At 50.9% G+C, this 18,459-nt stretch overlaps 2 protein-coding genes across 4 annotated transcripts in view; both read left to right on the forward strand.

The window, feature by feature from the left end:
• Positions 1–9,238, forward strand: part of LOC132451367 (F-actin-uncapping protein LRRC16A-like) — a 28,677-nt gene extending 19,439 nt beyond the window's left edge. The window contains exons 26-31 of one of the 2 annotated variants that reach the window (XM_060043814.1): positions 89–195; positions 3,178–3,586; positions 4,629–4,662; positions 6,518–6,706; positions 7,473–7,622; positions 8,811–9,238. In XM_060043814.1, the coding sequence (XP_059899797.1) occupies positions 89–195; positions 3,178–3,586; positions 4,629–4,662; positions 6,518–6,706; positions 7,473–7,622; positions 8,811–8,902 (981 nt within the window). In that variant the 3' untranslated portion in view covers positions 8,903–9,238. The remainder of the gene's footprint in view (positions 1–88; positions 196–3,177; positions 3,587–4,628; positions 4,663–6,517; positions 6,707–7,472; positions 7,623–8,810) is intronic. The other variant, XM_060043815.1, reaches the window with a different exon arrangement.
• Positions 9,239–9,740: 502 nt separating this feature from the next.
• LOC132451433 (secretagogin-like) lies at positions 9,741–16,810 on the forward strand. Of its 2 annotated transcripts, XM_060044004.1 has the most exons (12): positions 9,741–9,970; positions 10,053–10,380; positions 11,423–11,493; positions 13,073–13,141; positions 13,430–13,519; positions 13,631–13,687; positions 13,823–13,900; positions 14,269–14,324; positions 14,969–15,014; positions 15,137–15,196; positions 15,489–15,557; positions 15,909–16,810. In XM_060044004.1, the coding sequence occupies exons 2-12, from the start codon at positions 10,323–10,325 to the stop codon at positions 16,032–16,034; spliced, it is 780 nt and encodes a 259-aa protein (XP_059899987.1). In that variant the 5' UTR covers positions 9,741–9,970; positions 10,053–10,322; the 3' UTR covers positions 16,035–16,810. The 2 variants fall into 2 exon arrangements, with proteins under 2 accessions (XP_059899987.1, XP_059899986.1); XM_060044003.1 differs by having other exon boundaries at positions 9,741–10,380.
• Positions 16,811–18,459: the final 1,649 nt, after the last annotated feature.

Raw genomic sequence — 18,459 nt, forward strand, 5'->3', positions numbered from 1 at the left:
TCTGTGTCTGTGTCTGTGTGTGTGTGTGTGTGTGTGTGTGTGTGTGTGTGTGTGTGTGTGTGTGTGTGTGTGTGTGGGGGCCCTCCAGCGGCCCCCGCCCAGCTCCCCGGGCCCCGAGGGGGCGGAGCTTCCTGGTAAACTGGACCACGGCCTTGACGCGTTCTACCAGCGGACCGTCAACACACTCAGCCTCAGGTAGAACGCACACCCAAACGCACGCACGCACACACACACGCGCGCGCACACGCACGCACGCACACCAGGGATGGAAATGAACACCCGCCACACGCCATTTGCGGCTGGATTTGTATGGTGGCGGGTGAATGTCACTTCACCCGCCACTGTGTCGGGTAATACTTTCCAGTCAGGTCCGATCAAATTTGCATATTCAATACATTCGTCATACGGCGCTGCACAGTTCCACAACCGTTACTGTCAACATCCGGCCCCCTTCTTCTTCTACGCCTCTCTTGCTGAACTGCGACTGTCTCACGCATTCGGCGTGAGACACACGCAATTCGGAAGAAGACGATGGGTGCGTCGCATAGACGTCGTCATCGTCTTGCCGTCCCTCCCCGTTCGGTGAATGGTTCCCCATCTCAGGGGAAAATCTGATCCATGGAATCCAGGCTGCCTCGCAGCGAGAAATGAAATCGCGCACAAGGCAGCAGGGCCAGGCTATTTCGGAGGCGGGACACGTTCAGAATTCCATTCATAAATTAACAGACGTGACTGTGACGTGAATTGTCTGGCTGGCTGAAATTTGAGAGGGGTTCTGGAAGTGTCCATGGTAAGATTTGAGTAACCAACGAGAGAGAGGTATGAGCAGTTAAGCATGACGAAGGAGAAGTGTATGGAAGTCAATCTGTGCCATCGGATTTTGAAAATAAAAAGCCATTGAATTCTAAGCACTGAATATTTATGCATTGAAATAACGTATCTGGATTTGAATTTCAACGTAATCAACGTCCCCACGTTGAAGTTTTTGACGTTGAATCTTTGATTTAGAATTTTTAACATTGAAAAATAAAGCTGAATAGGAGTTCAATTCAAATCCAAATACGTTATTTCAATGCATTAATATTCAGTGCTTAGAGTTCAATGGCTTTTTATTTTCAAAATCCGATGGCACAGATTTACTTCCATAGAAGTGACTCAAACATTTAGTGGTTGAGAGGGCGTATCGGTTTCCACCATAGGTTTCTACAGGACAAAATCTGTGTGGGGGGGGGGGAATCTAGAGCGGTTCTCAACATGAAGAAATATTCAGTTTCTATTGTCATACCAAATGGATATGATCAACAAAAAAACAAGGAATTGAAAGCTACTTACAATATGCCTAGGCTACATTAATTTCTCCTGATGGCAGCAATGTTCCACTTTCAGCTGGAATTCACGGTACATCAAAACCACGTGTCTTCTTTAGATTTCAGTTCCCTTTATTTATTCACACAGTTCAGCAGCGGCATTCATTCAGAATCAGAGCCCACAATAAATCTGCATTTAGGGCAACTATCGCTACCCAGCCGAAAAATAGATGCGCTATAAATGGTTTTGTATATAGCAGTCAGGAACATGGGCATAGTTGTGGAAGTGCTGGTGTTAGAAAACAAAGTTGACGGGAATTAAAGTGCTGCACATCGACTGTACAAATGTAGATTATTCATCACAAGAATTTTAATTCAGAAATCGAATAGGCTAATAAACTCTGAATTGTGAGATAAAATTCAGCATTCTGATAATAAAGTCAGAATACTTGGATAAAATCTGAATTCTGATAATTAAATCGAGCATTAAAGGTTAATTTAAGAAGGTTCTCACCAGTCATTTGTCGCCTGGTCGCGGTGGCGAGTTTTTTTTAAAAGCAGTTCACTAGTCGTAGCGTGCAAATAATTTGCAGTGTCAGAATTCTGAGAATTTTGTCAGCATTCAGATTTCTCAGAATCCTCTGACACTGCAAATTAAAGCGCTACTACTAGCGAACTACTTTCAGCGTGACTGGAGAGAACTTCCTTAAATTAACCTTTAATGCTAGATTTGCATCAACGCTATTGTGTGTATTAGTTTGGTTCTCTTTCATGGAAGCCGGAAGTGGGAGATTCCTTATTTTTTTTACCATTATTGTTTTATTAACAAATTTCTCCTACAGGGGATTGATAAAGTTCTATCTAGACTATTGAACAGAAAGAAACACTTGGTCATACTTTACACACTTTACCACTGCATTGGCCTAATGACACAGATATATTTTCAGCATTGGACTGAATGCCACAGATATATTTTCATCATTGGACTGAATGCCACATAAATATATAATTATGTTTTTGCACGTTTGCAACGTTTAAAAGTTCAGGGTATAAAGTTCAAGCATATGCCTCAACTTGTATTGCTTAAGCCAATAGCCTTTTGAGGCAGTGTTTTTTCTGAATATTAGTGTTAAGGGCCAATAATGCTTACTATCATATGTTAGTTACCATGTCTGTGGACACATTTGTATGCAGTCACATGTAAATATAAAAAAACAAATTGACTTATGATGGTGTAGCCATGCATGTTGTTTTATTGTTAATATGTCAATTTGTTTTTTTATTGAAAATACTTTGTATGGATGAATTATCCCCAAACTTGTCATCGTAACACCTTTGAAGTAAACATGACTTAACATGGTAGATACCTGTGTATTGTTTATCATATGCAGTAAGAGTGTAACGTTTTCAACTCAGTTCCTTGGTAGTACCTACTTACAGTAAAAATCACTTCTGATGGAAAAAAAGATGCGGATGAAAAACACTTTTCTTATCTATTGTTACTATTATATTGTTTAAAATGTACGCATATATTAAAAATATATATGGCGTATAAAAAGTGGCTGGTAAAAAAGATGAGTGCCTGGTAGATTTTTAAATCTACCTGCCACAGTGGCTGGTGGGCAAAAAAGTTAATTTCCATCCCTGACGCACACGAACACGCGCACATGCATGCACACACACGCGCACATGCACACACACGCGCACGCGCGCGCGTGCAGATGCATGCACACACACACACACACGCCTGCAGGTACGTACACATTCGCACACACAAACATGTACACACACATGCCCTGACACACGCACACACACGCACACACAAACGTGTGCACGCACACGCACACATCACATGATGATGTCGTTGTAGGCGGAGCTCTCCTGGTTCCTCCGGCTCCACACAGGAAGTGGCAGACAGGAAGCGAGGAGGGTCAGGGAGGGGCGGCCTGAGGCAGCTCCTCCAGCCTCGCGGCTCCCGCTCCTCCACCTCCTCCTCCACCTCCTCCGTCGCCCCTCCTTCCCCCACCGCTGTCGTCATGGTAACAGTGGAGGAGGCGGGCGGCGTGTTTCGACCCAACGACCCTCCTGCTGAGTCCGAGACCCCCTCCCCCAAGAGCCCCCCCCCCGGGCCCCCCCCGGGGCAGCAGGAGGAGCAGCAGGAGGAGCAGCAGGAGCAGGGCCCCCCTCCTGCCCCGCACCCCTTGGGGGTCCGGGTTCTGGGTCTAGACCTGCTGGCCGAGATGAAGGCGGTCCAGGAGAGGAAGGCAGCGGCACACAAGGTCAGAACCCAGAGGGACTAGAACCCAGAGGGACTAGAACCCAGAGGGACTAGAATCAAGAGGGGCTAGAACCAAGAGGGGCTAGAACCAAGAGGGGCTAGAACCAAGAGGGGCTAGAACCAAGAGGGACTAGAACCCAGAGGGACTAGAATCAAGAGGGGCTAGAACCAAGAGGGGCCAGAACCAAGAGGGGCTAGAGCCTAGAGGGGCTAGAGCCAAGAGGGACTAGAACCAAGAGGGACTAGAACCAAGAGGGGCTAGAACCAAGAGGGACTAGAACCAAGAGGGGCTAGAACCCAGAGGGACTAGAACCCAGATGGGCTAGAACCAAGAGGGGCTAGAACACAGAGGGTCTAGAACCAAGAGGGACTAGAACCCAGAGGGACTATAACCAAGAGGGGCTAGAACCCAGAGGGGCTAGAACCCAGAGGGGCTAGAACCCAGAGGGACTAGAACCCATAGGGACTAGAACCCAGAGGGGCCAGAACCAAGAGGGACTAGAACCAAGAGGGACTAGAACCCAGAGGGACTAGAACCCAGAGGGACTAGAACCCAGAGGGACTAGAACCCAGAGGGGCTAGAACCAAGAGGGGCTAGAACACAGAGGGACTAGAACCCAGAGGGACTAGAACCCAGAGGGGCTAGAACCCAGAGGGACTAGAACCAAGAGGGGACGGAACCAAGAGGGGTTAGAACACAGAGGGACTAGAACCCAGAGGGACTAGAACCCAGAGGGGCTAGAACCCAGAGGGACTAGAACCAAGAGGGGACGGAACCAAGAGGGGCTAGAACCAAGAGCGACCAGAACCCAGAGGGGCTGAAACACTCCTCAGAGATAAGAGGGTCTACTATCAAAAATCATTGTTAATTGAACCTAACACTGTCTGTCTGTCTGTCTGTCTGTCTGTCTGTCTGTCTGTCTGTCTGTCTGTCTGTCTGTCTGTCTGTCTGTCTGTCTGTCTGTCTGTCTGTCTGTCTGTCTGTCTGTCTGTCTGTCTGTCTGTCTGTCTGTCTGTCTGTCTGTCTGTCTGTCTGTCTCCAGTCAGCTCCTCCCTCCTCTCTGGATGCTCCTGCAGGTGAGCTGTCTTCCATTCCTTTCTCATAGTCTCTTCATTTGTTCTGTCTCTGATGGTCTCTGAGGGTCTCTGAGGGTCTGGGGGTCTCTGAGGGTCTGAGGGTCTCTGAGGGTCTCTGATGGTCTGGGGGTCTCTGGGGGTCTCTGAGGCTCTGGGGGTCTCTGTGGGTCTCTGATGGTCTGGGGGTCTCTGATGGTCTGGGGGTCTCTGATGGTCTGGGGGTCTCTGGGGGTCTCTGAGGGTCTCTGAGGCTCTGGGGGTCTCTGATGGTCTGGGGGTCTCTGAGGGTCTCTGAGGGTCTCTGATGGTCTGGGGGTCTCTGAGGGTCTCTGATGGTCTGGGGGTCTCTGATGGTCTGGGGGTCTCTGATGGTCTGGGGGTCTCTGATGGTCTGGGGGTCTCTGAGGCTCTGGGGGTCTCTGATGGTCTGAGGGTCTCTGGGGGTCTCTGAGGCTCTGGGGGTCTCTGATGGTCTGAGGGTCTCTGGGGGTCTCTGAGGGTCTCTGAGGCTCTGGGGGTCTCTGATGGTCTGGGGGTCTCTGGGGGTCTCTGAGGGTCTCTGAGGGTCTCTGATGGTCTGGGGGTCTCTGAGGGTCTCTGGGGGTCTCTGATGGTCTGGGGGTCTCTGAGGCTCTGGGGGTCTCTGATGGTCTGGGGGTCTCTGGGGGTCTCTGAGGGTCTCTGAGGCTCTGGGGGTCTCTGATGGTCTGGGGGTCTCTGGGGGTCTCTGAGGGTCTCTGAGGCTCTGGGGGTCTCTGATGGTCTGGGGGTCTCTGGGGGTCTCTGATGGTCTGGGGGTCTCTGATGGTCTGGGGGTCTCTGAGGCTCTGGGGGTCTCTGGGGGTCTCTGAGGGTCTCTGAGGGTCTCTGAGGCTCTGGGGGTCTCTGAGGGTCTCTGAGGGTCTCTGAGGCTCTGGGGGTCTCTGAGGGTCTCTGAGGCTCTGGGGGTCTCTGATGGTCTGGGGGTCTCTGGGGGTCTCTGAGGGTCTCTGAGGCTCTGGGGGTCTCTGATGGTCTGGGGGTCTCTGGGGGTCTCTGAGGGTCTCTGAGGCTCTGGGGGTCTCTGATGGTCTGGGGGTCTCTGAGGGTCTCTGATGGTCTCTGAGGGTCTCTGAGGCTCTGGGGGTCTCTGGGGGTCTCTGAGGGTCTCTGATGGTCTGGGGGTCTCTGATGGTCTGGGGGTCTCTGATGGTCTGGGGGTCTCTGATGGTCTGAGGGTCTCTGAGGCTCTGGGGGTCTCTGATGGTCTGGGGGTCTCTGGGGGTCTCTGATGGTCTGGGGGTCTCTGGGGGTCTCTGAGGGTCTCTGAGGCTCTGGGGGTCTCTGGGGGTCTCTGAGGGTCTCTGATGGTCTGGGGGTCTCTGGGGGTCTGGGGGTCTCTGAGGGTCTCTGGGGGTCTGGGGGTCTCTGGGGGTCTCTGAGGGTCTGGGGGTCTCTGGGGGTCTCTGATGGTCTGGGGGTCTCTGATGGTCTGGGGGTCTCTGGGGGTCTCTGATGGTCTGGGGGTCTCTGATGGTCTGGGGGTCTCTGATGGTCTGGGGGTCTCTGAGGGTCTCTGAGGCTCTGGGGGTCTCTGGGGGTCTCTGATGGTCTGGGGGTCTCTGGGGGTCTCTGATGGTCTGGGGGTCTCTGATGGTCTGGGGGTCTCTGATGGTCTGGGGGTCTCTGGGGGTCTGGGGGTCTCTGATGGTCTGGGGGTCTCTGATGGTCTGGGGGTCTCTGGGGGTCTGGGGGTCTCTGGGGGTCTGGGGGTCTCTGATGGTCTGGGGGTCTCTGGGGGTCTCTGGGGGTCTGGGGGTCTCTGGGGGTCTCTGATGGTCTGGGGGTCTCTGATGGTCTGGGGGTCTCTCTCCAGCAGATCCTCCTCTCCTGGACCCTTCCGGCGGTCCGCCTCCAGACCCGGCCCCCCGCTGTAAACCCAGACCCCCCAAACAGCCCCTGGGTCCCCGGACCTCCGGGACCGGCCCCCCTGGCCCCGCCTCCCGACCCGGCAGCACCACCGGACCAGTAGGACCAGTAGAACCAGTAGGACCAGTAGGACCAGGTAGGACCAGAAGTACCGGGTAGAACCAGTAGGACCAGTAGAACCATTAGGACCAGTAGGACCAGTAGAACCATTAGGGCCAGTAGAACCAGTAGGACCGGGTAGAACCAGTAGGACCAGTAGAACCATTAGGACCAGTAGGACCAGTATAACCAGTAGGACCAGTAGAACCAGTAGGACCAGGTAGAACCAGTAGGACCAGTAGAACCATTAGGACCAGTAGAACCAGTAGGACCAGTAGAACCATTAGGACCAGTAGGACCAGTAGAACCATTAGGACCAGTAGGACTAGTAGAACCAGTAGAACCAGTAGGACCAGTAGAACCAGTAGGAGGCAGCACCTCCCCCTCCACACCAGTAAACTAATAATCAAAAATGAAAAGTAAGGCATTGGAAATGATAAGATGACCATAATATGATAATGATAAGATGACCATAATATGGTAATGATAAAATGACCATAATATGGTAATGATAAGATGACCATAATATGGTAATGATAAAATGACCATAATATGGTAATGATAAGATGACCATAATATGGTAATGATAAGATGACCATAATATGATACGATGACCATAATATGATAATGATAAGATGACCATAATATGGTAATGATTAGATGACCATAATATGGTAATGATAAGATGACCATAATATGGTAATGATAAGATGACCATAATATGGTAATGATAAGATGACCATAATATGATACGATGACTCTAATGGTCAACAAAATGACCTCTGTGTTGTGTCCTCTCTCAGAAGAGACTGCTCCACTTCCTTCTCCCCTTCCTGCCCCACTTCCTGCTCCACTTCCTGCCCCACTTCCTGCCCCCCGCCTGAGGAGGGCGCCCTCCGAGCCGGAGACGGAGGAGGCCAGCGACCTCAAGGGGGCGGAATCTCCTTCTGACCGTAAGTACACTGCTTAGCACTAGCTTGAATTAATCTAGGGCTAACTGTGGGCTAACCGAGCACTAGGCTAACTCATTGCTAGGCTAACGCAGCACTAGGCTAACTCATTGCTAGGCTAACACAGCACTAGGCTAACTCATTGCTAGGCTAACCCAGGACTCGGCTAACTCAGAGCTAGGCTAACCTAGCACTAGGCTAATCCAGTACTAGTCTAACCCAGCGCTAGGCTAACCCAGCACTAGGCTAATCCAGTACTAGTCTAACCCAGCGCTAGGCTAACCCAGAACTAGGCTAACCAAGCACTAGGCTAACCCAGCGCTAGGCTAACCCCGCACCAGGCTAACCCAGCTCTATGCTAATCCCGTGCTAGGCTAACACGGCGCTAGGCTAACCCCGCACCAGGCTAACCCCGCGCTACGCTAACCCGGCGCTAGGCTTTCATATCTCTCTCTCTCCGGCGCTAGGCTAACCCGGCGCTAGGCTTTCATATCTCTCTCTCTCCGGCGCTAGGCTAACCCGGCGCTAGGCTTTCATATCTCTCTCTCTCCGGCGCTAGGCTAAAACGGCGCTAGGCTTTCATATCTCTCTCTCTCCGGCGCTAGGCTAACCCGGCGCTAGGCTTTCATATCTCTCTCTCTCCGGCGCTAGGCTAAAACGACGCTAGGCTAGCGGAGCAGCCTCTGGGAGGCGGAGGCCCTGATGTTCTGAAGGCCCTCAGAGATCCATCCCATAATCAGGCAGCTGACGCGGGGGATAATGACCACACGTCATTCGCCTCCGCCATTGCCACGGCAACAACGCTCAAAGTGTCCCTGCGAGTCGTGCAGCCGTCGCTGCCTAGCAATTAGCGTGCGGCGCGGCGTCAGGAGCTAATTGGTGCTGTCCTGTCCGACGGCAGGACTCCGCCTCCTCCTCCTCCTCCTCCTCCTCCTCCTCCACTGGTCCGTGATGTGTGAGGCACAGAGACACAGGGTTCAGAGGCGTGTCTCTCTAGGGGTGTTGCTAGGCGACGGGGTCTGACCAATCACATGAGTGTACAGCAGAGGCTTTAAATGAATGAAAGAACGTTGAAATGAATAACAAAACAAAACATTCTCTCTCTCTCTCTCTCTCTCTCTCTCTCTCTCTCTCTCTCTCTCTCTCTCTCTCTCTCTCTCTCTCTTCCCCCCCCCCCCTCCTCCCCCTTAGGGAGGGGTTCTTCTGGGTCAGAACCAGGAAAGGATCAGAGAGCAGAGGAGGGTGATGAAGACTCCCCTGATGATGAAGAACCCTCGGTCTGAGGCCCCAGGGGTCTGTCCTCCCCGGTCCTCCCTCAGTCCACTGGACCAGACCGGTCCAGACCCCATATAGGATCATAATAATAATAATAATGCCTCCTAACTTCATTACAGATTCATGAATCAGATAAGATGTTCGATCTTTACTGTCTTTTTTTATATATGAATATAATGGTGATGGTTTTAATTTTACTGGGAAATTATATATGTGTTTTATTTTTTATTTGGTTGAAATAAATCCTGTTCTATTGTGGGAAACCCTTCCTATCTATGTATACGAAGATGTACGTCAAATCTAAAGTTGTGAAATATTTCTGGATATTAAAGTCTTGATTGATACTGACTCATTTCATTTTTATTCCTCTCTCTCTCACTCTCGCTCTCTCTCACTCTCGCTCTCTCTCTCTCTCTCTCTCTCTCTCCCTCCCTCCCTCCCTCCCTCCTCCCTCTCCCTGCTCCCTGTCTCCTCTCTCTCCCTCCCTCCCTGCTCCCTGTCTCCTCTCCCTCTCTCCCTCCCTCCTCCCTCTCCCTGCTCCCTGTCTCCTCTCTCTCCCTCCCTCCCTGCTCCCTGTCTCCTCTCCCTCTCTCCCTCCCTCCTCCCTCTCCCTGCTCCCTGTCTCCTCTACCTCCCTCCCTGTCTCCTCTCTCTCCTCTCCCTCTCCCTCCCTCCCTCCCTCCCTCCTCCCTCTCCCTGCTCCCTGTCTCCTCTACCTCCCTCCCTGTCTCCTCTCCCTGCTCCCTGTCTCCTCTCCCTCTCTCCCTCCCCACTCTCCTCCCTCTCTCCCCCCCCTATCCCCTATATATTCCCTTGTGGTGTTTTCCGACCAGGCTGGTGAAGCTCTTCTGTGGAGACCTTGAGTGTCGACGGTAGCGCTTGGTTTTAATCGGTCGTAGTCTGGCCGTTTTTAGATTTAATTTAGAAGCCGTTGCATCCGTGCAGGTTTGAGAAGTGTTAGTAGCTGTAGAACGATACTATTGGCTGTGCTATTATTAGTTTTAGAGCTATTCTATTGGCTATAATATAAGTTAGTAGTTTAAGGGTTCTACTCTCAGCTGTTCCATTGGTTAGTAGTTTAGTTAGTAGTTAAAGGGTTCGACTTTAAGCTGTCCTATTAGTTAGAAGTTTTAGGGTTCTACTCTCAGCTGTTAGTAGTTTTAAGGGTTCTACTGTTAGCATTACTGTTGGTTAGTAGTTTAGTTGGTAGTTTTAGAGCTATTCTATTACCTGTTCCATTAGTTAGTAGTTTAGTTAGTAGTTTGAGGGTTCTACTCTCAGCTGTTCCATTGGTTAGTAGTTTAGTTAGTAGTTAAAGGGTTCTACTGTTAGCATTACTGTTGGTTAGTAGTCTAGTTGGTAGTTTTAGAGCTATTCTATTACCTGTTCCATTAGTTAGTAGTTTAAGGGTTGTGATCAGCTGGTTCCATGGACGGTTTGGACGCTACCGTGTTTCTACAAACCTGGCAGCACTTTGACCCTGAAGGTACGTTCACTACCTTCACTATTCACTACCTCACTAGTTCACTACCTCACTAGTTCACTACCTTCACTATTCACTACCTCACTAGTTCACCACCTTCACTAATTCACTACCTTCACTATTCACTACCTCACTAGTTCACTACCTTCACTATTCACTACCTCACTAGTTCACCACCTTCACTAATTCACTACCTTCACTATTCACTACCTCACTAGTTCACTACCTTCACTATTCACTACCTCACTAGTTCACCACCTTCACTAATTCACTACCTTCACTATTCACTACCTCACTAGTTCACTACCTTTACTCGTTCACTATTCACTACCTTCACTAGTTCACTACTTGCACTATTCACTAGTTCTCCACCTTCACTATTCACTACCTTCACTAGTTCACTAGTTCACTACCTTCTCTATCGCTATTCAGCATGTTTACTATTCACTACGTTTACTACCTTACGCTGCGGAACCGTTATCATAAACTCTGGCAACTGATCATTCAAAGTACAGATTCTGATCAATGAACATGTTTTAAAGTGTACCGCTCAAACGACAGAAACATTGGTGACTTAGTAGTTAGCTGTTAGTAGTGAGTAGAACACTTAAAAACGGTTTGACTTTAACCATTGCAGCTCTCCGTCTCTAGTATTATGGGGTAGATCTTCTGCCGGAGGAGCAGAGGACCCGGACCTCGCATCATCGTCAGCAGGTTATTTTTACGGGCTCGATGCGTTATCGGACGGAAGACGATTTTATAACATTCAAATAAAATCAAAATAAAATAAAAGGATTCAAACAAGTTTGGGCTTCATCCTCAGTCACCCTTGCCTGACCAAGCCCTGTTTATAAACCATATATATTATTATAAATATAAGTTAGTAGGATCTATAATTAAAACATATACGTTGTAATAAATACACATGATAATATATACATCAAGGAGTTGGGGGGTCACACACCAACCGGCCAGTGTCTAGATGTGAGGTGTGTGTCCTGAATGCAGAGGGGCCAGGTGTCTCTGACCTCACGCTGTTCTCTAGATAAAGGTTTCATTGAAGACACGGAGCTGGACGGCTTCCTGCAGCACGCCTGGAAGACGACTGGGAAGCAGGTAGAGTCCACCACAACACACCCAGCTGGGAGAGTCCACCACAACACACCCAGCTGGTTGAGTCCACCACAACACACCCAGCTGGTAGAGTCCACCACAACACACCCAGCTGGTAGAGTCCACCACAACACACCCAGCTGGTAGAGTCCACCACAACACACCCAGCTGGAGGCCAGAGGCAGGTAGAGTCCACCACAACACACCCAGCAGGTAGAGTCCACCACAACACACCCAGCTGGTAGAGTCCACCACAACACACCCAGCAGGTAGAGTCCACCACAACACACCCAGCTGGTAGAGTCCACCTCAACACACCCAGCTGGTAGAGTCCACCACAACACACCCAGCTGGTAGAGTCCACCACAACACACCCAGCTGGTAGAGTCCACCACAACACACCCAGCAGGTAGAGTCCACCACAACACACCCAGCTGGTAGAGTCCACCACAACACACCCAGCTGGTAGAGTCCACCACAACACACCCAGCTGGTAGAGTCCACCTCAACACACCCAGCTGGAGGCCAGGTTTAGAGGCTCAGGGGTGATGAGTATAGAGGCTGAGGGTGATGAGTATAGAGGCTGAGTATAGAGGCTGAGTATAGAGGGTGTTGAGTATAGAGGCTGAGTGTAGAGGCTGAGGGGTGTTGAGTATAGAGGCTGAGTGTAGAGGCTGAGGGGTGTTGAGTATAGAGGCTGAGGGGGATGAGTATAGAGGCTGAGGGTGATGAGTATAGAGGCTGAGGGTGATGAGTATAGAGGCTGAGGGTGATGAGTATAGAGGCTGAGGGTGATGAGTATAGAGGCTGAGCGGTGATGAGTATAGAGGCTGAGGGTGATGAGTAGAGAGGCTGAGGGTGATGAGTATAGAGGCTGAGTATAGAGGCTGAGGGTGATGAGTATAGAGGCTGAGGGGGATGAGTATAGAGGCTGAGGGTGATGAGTATAGAGGCTGAGGGTGATGAGTATAGAGGCTGATGAGTATAGAGGCTGAGTATAGAGGCTGAGCGGTGTTGAGTATAGAGGCTGAGGGTGATGAGTATAGAGGCTGTGTCTAGAGGCTGAGGGGTGATGAGTATAGAGGCTGTGTCTGGCGGCTGAGGGGTGATGAGTATAGAGGCTGAGGTGTGTTGAGTATAGAGGCTGAGTATAGAGGCTGAGGGTGTTGAGTATAGAGGCTGTGTCTGGAGGCTGAGCGGTGATGAGTATAGAGGCTGAGTATAGAGGCTGAGGGGTGTTGAGTATAGAGGCTGAGTATAGAGGCTGAGGGTGATGAGTATAGAGGCTGAGTATAGAGGCTGAGGGTGATGAGTATAGAGGCTGAGGGGTGTTGAGTATAGAGGCTGAGTATAGAGGCTGAGGGTGATGAGTGTAGAGGCTGAGGGGGATGAGTGTAGAGGCTGAGGGTGATGAGTGTAGAGGCTGAGGGGGATGAGTGTAGAGGCTGAGGGGGATGAGTGTAGAGGCTGAGGGGGATGAGTGTAGAGGCTGAGGGGGATGAGTGTAGAGGCTGAGGGGGATGAGTGTAGAGGCTGTGTCTGGAGGCTGTCTGTCTGAGGGTCTGTCTATGTTCCCCTCCAGAGAGGAGAGGAGCCCGGGGAGGAGGAGAGGCGGGTGAGGAGCCTGCAGGGCCGCCTCCAGAGGGACCAGGTGAGGCCGGTCTGAGGCCGGTCTGAGGCCGGTCTGAGGCCGGTCTGAGGCTGCTGGGACACAGGGAGACAAACCCTCACTAAGGGTGGGGTTAAATAAAGACTCTTTATTCACAATTACTACAATTAATCTCTCTCTCTCTCTCTCTCTCTCTCTCTCTCTGTCTCTCTCTCTCTCTCTCTCTCTCTCTCTCTCTCTCTCTCTGTCTCTCTCTCTCTCTCTGTCTCTCTCTCTCTCTCTCTCTCTCTCTCTCTCTCTCTCTCTCTCCGTCTCTCTCTCCGTCTCTAGCTGGCAGCCATCTTGCTTCCTGCAGAGGAGAGCTTCCTGCTTGGGTTTCGTCGGGAGACCCCTCTGGACGACAGCGTTAAGTTCATGAGAGTAGGGTCCATTTAATGAACATATCATCATATAGCTGCTAATGTGCAACACAATAAAAATCAGATTTTTATTTGAAGATCGAGAGTATTTATTTATTGTGTGTTGGTGTAGATCTGGAGGAACTACGACGCAGACAGCAGTGGCTTCATATCAGCCGCTCAACTCAAGGTGACATCTATCGCCTAACCCTCCCCCTCGCCCCGACATCTGTCCCCTAACATCACAAAGCTCAACATGTTATTCTACTGAGAGGCTCTGTCCAGCAGTACTCGTGTTATGGTGACGTTTGGTTTGACCCCTCAGGGCTTCCTTCAAGATCTGCTCCTCCACCGCAGACACTCCGTCACACCCGGAAAACTGGAGGAGTACACCGGCACCATGGTAACAAACCGTTACCAGGGCAACTGGTTGTAAAACACCTTCGACACCATGGTAACAGGCAGTACGCATGTACCCCCATGGTGGCACGCTGGGGATACACTGCATCCCTGCATCACCATGGTAACCGGCAGTACACCATCATCACCATGGTAACAGGCTGTACTCAAGGCCGTCACCATGGTAACAGGCTGTAGTCACTGGCATCACCATGGTAACAGGCTGTACTCAACGCCATCACCATGGTAACAGGCTGTACTCAACACCATCACCATGGTAACAGGCTGTCCTCCCTGTCATCACCATGGTAACAGCCTGGTGAGTGGTACCCGTCCATCAGTGTTGTTCTAAATGGGTCCTCTCTCTCATAGGTAAAGATATTTGACCCAAACGGAGACGGACGACTAGATCTTAACGACATGGCCAGGTACACAGACACCTCCTCTAAGCTCCTCCCCCTCGCTGCCTGAGACTCAAACCATGTCACCTGGTTTACACCTGGTCCTCACCTGGTCTACACCTGGTGTCTACCTGGTCTACACCTGGTCCTCACCTGGTCTACACCTGGTGTATACATGGTGTACACCTGGTCCTCACCTGGTGTATACCTAGTCTACACCTGATCCTCACCTGTTCTACACCTGGTCCTCACCTGGTCTACACCTGGTTGTATACCTGGTCTACACCTCGTCCTCACCTGGTCTACACCTGGTCCTCACGTGATCTACACCTGGTGTATACCTGGTCCTCACCTGGTCTACACCTGGTCCTCACGTGGTCTACACCTGGTGTATACCTGGTCCTCACCTGGTCTACACCTGGTCCTCAAGTGGTCTACACCTGGTGTATACCTGGTCCTCATCTGGTCTACACCTGGTCCTCACATGGTCTACACCTGGTGTATACATGGTGTACACCTGGTCCTCACCTGGTCTACACCTGGTCTACACCTGGTCCTCACCTAGTTCTCACCTGGTCTACACCTGGTGTACTGTATACCTGGTCCTCACCTGGTCTACACCTGATCTACACCTGGTCCTCACCTTGTCTGTAATTCTCTGTGTTTCTTAGAATCCTGTCACTAAAGGAGAACTTCCTGCTCAAGTTCAAAATGGATGTAAGTAATCAGACCTCTGAGCCAATCACAGTAGAGGACCTCCCACCATATAAGCCAATCACAGTAGAGTACATCTGGACATATGAGCCAATTAAATGAGCCGTGGTGTCTTTGTGTTTTAGGCTTGTTCATTGGAGGACCGGATGAGAGACTTTGAGAAGATCTTTGCTCACTATGACGTCGTGAGTTCAGATTCATCCCGTTGGAATTATTTAATTCAACTTAAAACACTTCACAACATGCTCTTTGTGCGTGTGTTTGTGTGTGTGTGTGTGTGTGTGTGTGTGTGTGTGTGTGTGTGTGTGTGTGTGTGTGTGTGTGTGTGTGTATCTTTGTGTGTGTGTTTGTGTGTGTTTGTCTGTGTGTGTGTGTGTGTGTGTGTGTGTGTGTGTGTGTGTGTGTGTGTGTGTGTGTGTGTGTGTGTGTGTGTGTGTGTGTGTGTGTGTGTGGGTGTGTGTGTGTGGGTATTTGTAGAGTGGGACGGGGGCTCTGGAGGGGCCGGAGGTTGACGGGTTCGTCAGAGACATGATGGAGCTGGTCAAGGTACGCGCTGACGTTAGCATGTTAGCTTAGCTTACTTTAACGTGAAATGTCCCTGTTTTTAAATATTGGATTCTTCTAATGTTTGAATAGAGTTTGAAAAGGTTCTCGCTCTGAATATGAATCAAGAGACGGTTGGTCACCAGTCTGGTCTGACTTTATACCAGAAGTAGATCTGAAAAAATGGGCTATCAATGTTAGCTTATCAATGGGCTATCAATGCTAACGTATCTGTCATAAAGTCGCATCGTAGCACGAAATAGAAGCTATGAGATAAATTTATAATAGCACCAGAACACTCTGGACACGGATCATAATGTTGTGTGACCTCTGACCTCTGACCTGTGACCCCAGCCCGGCCTCAGGGGAGCGGACCTAGACCACTTCCGCACGGCTCTGCTGGGCCACTGCGACCTCAACCAGGACGGGAAGATCCAGAAGAACGAACTGGCCCTCTGCCTGGGACTCAAACTGGGTTAACACCTCCTCCTCCTCTGCTTCCTCCTCCTCCTCCACCTCCTCCTCCTCCTCCTCCTCCTCCTCCTCATCCTCCTCCTCTCTTTGCCTGGGACTCAAACTCTGTTAACACCTCCACTGCTAGAACCTCCTCCCTCTCTCCTCCTCCCTCTCTCCTCCTCCCTCTCTCCTCCTCCCTCTCTCCTTCCTCCCTCTCTCCTCCTCCCTCTCTCCTTCCTCCTGTTCTTTCTATCCTTCGTTCTCCCAGCCGAAGATGTGATGCTGGCAGTATTATGCTAACAGTATTAGCCTGTTGTAGAAGGTGATGTCAGGTTGTTACTAAGCTTGTCTTTGTGTCAAAACCTAAACGTTAGAGTTGCAAAGGGTAACATTTCAACTAGCTCGAGCTTAAGATAACTCTCTACTCAAAGATAATCTCTAGTCAATGCTAATCTACTCCGATTTCAATAACATTATCAATAAAGCCACATCCTACTGCTGATATATTCTACAAATAAAAGATGATGCCAGACCTAACTCTCTTTGTTTACAAGAATTGTACTATCGTGCCCTCCCACTCACCCTAAACCCCTCCCACTCGCCCTTAACCCCTCCCACTCCCACTAAGCCCCTCCCACTCGCCATTAACCCCTCCCACTCACCCTAAACCCCTCCCATTCGCCCTAAACCCCTCCTACTCGCCCTAAGACTGAATCCTGTCGTTCGTATGTTCAGTTGTTTTATTTGTATCAGTATGTTATTAAATATTTCCTTTAAAATCAGGATAGATGAGTAAAGAACGGAGTTTGGTGTTGTTTATTTCTTTATATATATTAGCTCCAGATCTGTCCCAATGAGACAGATTATCTCTCCCTCTCTCTCGCACTATCTCTCTATATCTACCTCTCTTACTGAACTGTTTCTGAACTGTTACAACAACCCTCCAACTATCACATGTATCTGTAAATAAGAGGTCACATGTTTACAACCGCGACACTGCGGAGCAGATCCGCCGCTGCACCACAGGGGGGCGCCAGAGGAGCAGCGCCCGGTGCGTTGGGGCTTCATACCGGGGAGGACCTGGAGACGGTCTGCCTCCAGGAACCGCAGCAGGCCTGCAGACAGGGCGACGTTCAGTATGGATGGATGTGTCATGGTGAAACTACCTCGGTCCGTCTCTTTGTCACTGGACAGACCGACGTCATCACTGGACAGACCGTAGTCATCACTGGACAGACCAACGACATCACTGGACTGACCGACGTCATATCCATCACTGGACAGACCGACGTCATAACTATTACTAGACAGACTGATGTCATATCTATCACTGGTCAGACCGACGTCATATCTACCACTGGACAGACTGACGTCATATCCATCACTGGACAGACTGACGTCACGTCAGTCTGTCTTGTGATGAATATGGCGTCGGTCTGTCTACGTCATATCCATCACTATCGCTTTGGGCGGGACTACGCAAGCGCGCGTCCGTGGTCCTCCTGGTGCGCGCGCACGCCTCTCCACTCGGCTCCATCCAGACCCTGACACGCGCCGCCTCGGAGGAGCTGACGGTGTTTCTTGGACCCCGGTTAACGGAGTCTCCGGTGTAAGGATGGCGGGACGCAGAGCCCGGAGCGGGAAGGCGGAGGTGCAGTAAAGATGGCGGAGGTGATGGAGCGGGAGTGCAGCGCGCTGGGAGGACTCTTCCACGCGCTCATCAGCGACATGAAGGTACCGCGGCCGCACGCATGCGCAGTTACAACCCGCTACATCAACTGCACGCTCGTTAGGCCGCGCGGCTTCTAGCAGAAGTCGCCCCCCGCACACACACACACACACACGCACGCACTTACATATACACGTTCACACACACACAAGCCGCCAGCAAGCGCGCACGCACACACAGGTTGGTGTGGATGATGATGCTCGTCCTCGTGTTCCCCACATTTCTCCTCGGTCCTATGCTGCAGAGCGCTGATTGTTATGACCGGAGATCCGGTACCCCCTAGACCGGGTCTAGGACTGGGTCTAGTATAGGACTGGGTCTAGGACCGGTCTAGGACTGGGTCTAGGGTAGGACTGGGTCTAGGACTGGGTCTAGGACCGGGTCTAGGGTAGGACCAGGTCTAGGGTAGGACCGGGTCTAGGGTAGGACCGGGTCTAGGACTGGGTCTAGGACCGGGTCTAGGACTGGGTCTAGGACCGGGTCTAGGATAGGACCAGGTCTAGGGTAGGACCGGGTCTAGGGTAGGACCGGGTCTAGGGTAGGACCGGGTCTAGGATAGGACCAGGTCTAGGGTAGGACCGGGTCTAGGGTAAGACCGGGTCTAGGGTAGGACCGGGTCTAGGGTAGGACCGGGTTTAGGGTAGGAACGGGTCTAGGACTGGGTCTAGGACCGGGTTTAGGACTGGGTCTAGGACTGGGTCTAGGACCGGGTTTAGGACT

Source organism: Gadus macrocephalus, chromosome 22 (genome assembly GCF_031168955.1).
Source record: "Gadus macrocephalus chromosome 22, ASM3116895v1".
NCBI classification, from domain to species: Eukaryota; Metazoa; Chordata; class Actinopteri; order Gadiformes; family Gadidae; genus Gadus; species Gadus macrocephalus.

Bases quoted from the DNA above. Each gene is read 5' to 3' on its own strand.
- LOC132451433 (XM_060044003.1), top strand. From the start codon at position 10,323: ATGGACGGTTTGGACGCTACCGTGTTTCTACAAACCTGGCAGCACTTT. The intron at 13,142-13,429 runs GTGAGGCCGGTC...CTCCGTCTCTAG, and splicing joins GCCGCCTCCAGAGGGACCAG to CTGGCAGCCATCTTGCTTCC. The intron at 15,015-15,136 runs GTAAGTAATCAG...TTTGTGTTTTAG, and splicing joins TGCTCAAGTTCAAAATGGAT to GCTTGTTCATTGGAGGACCG.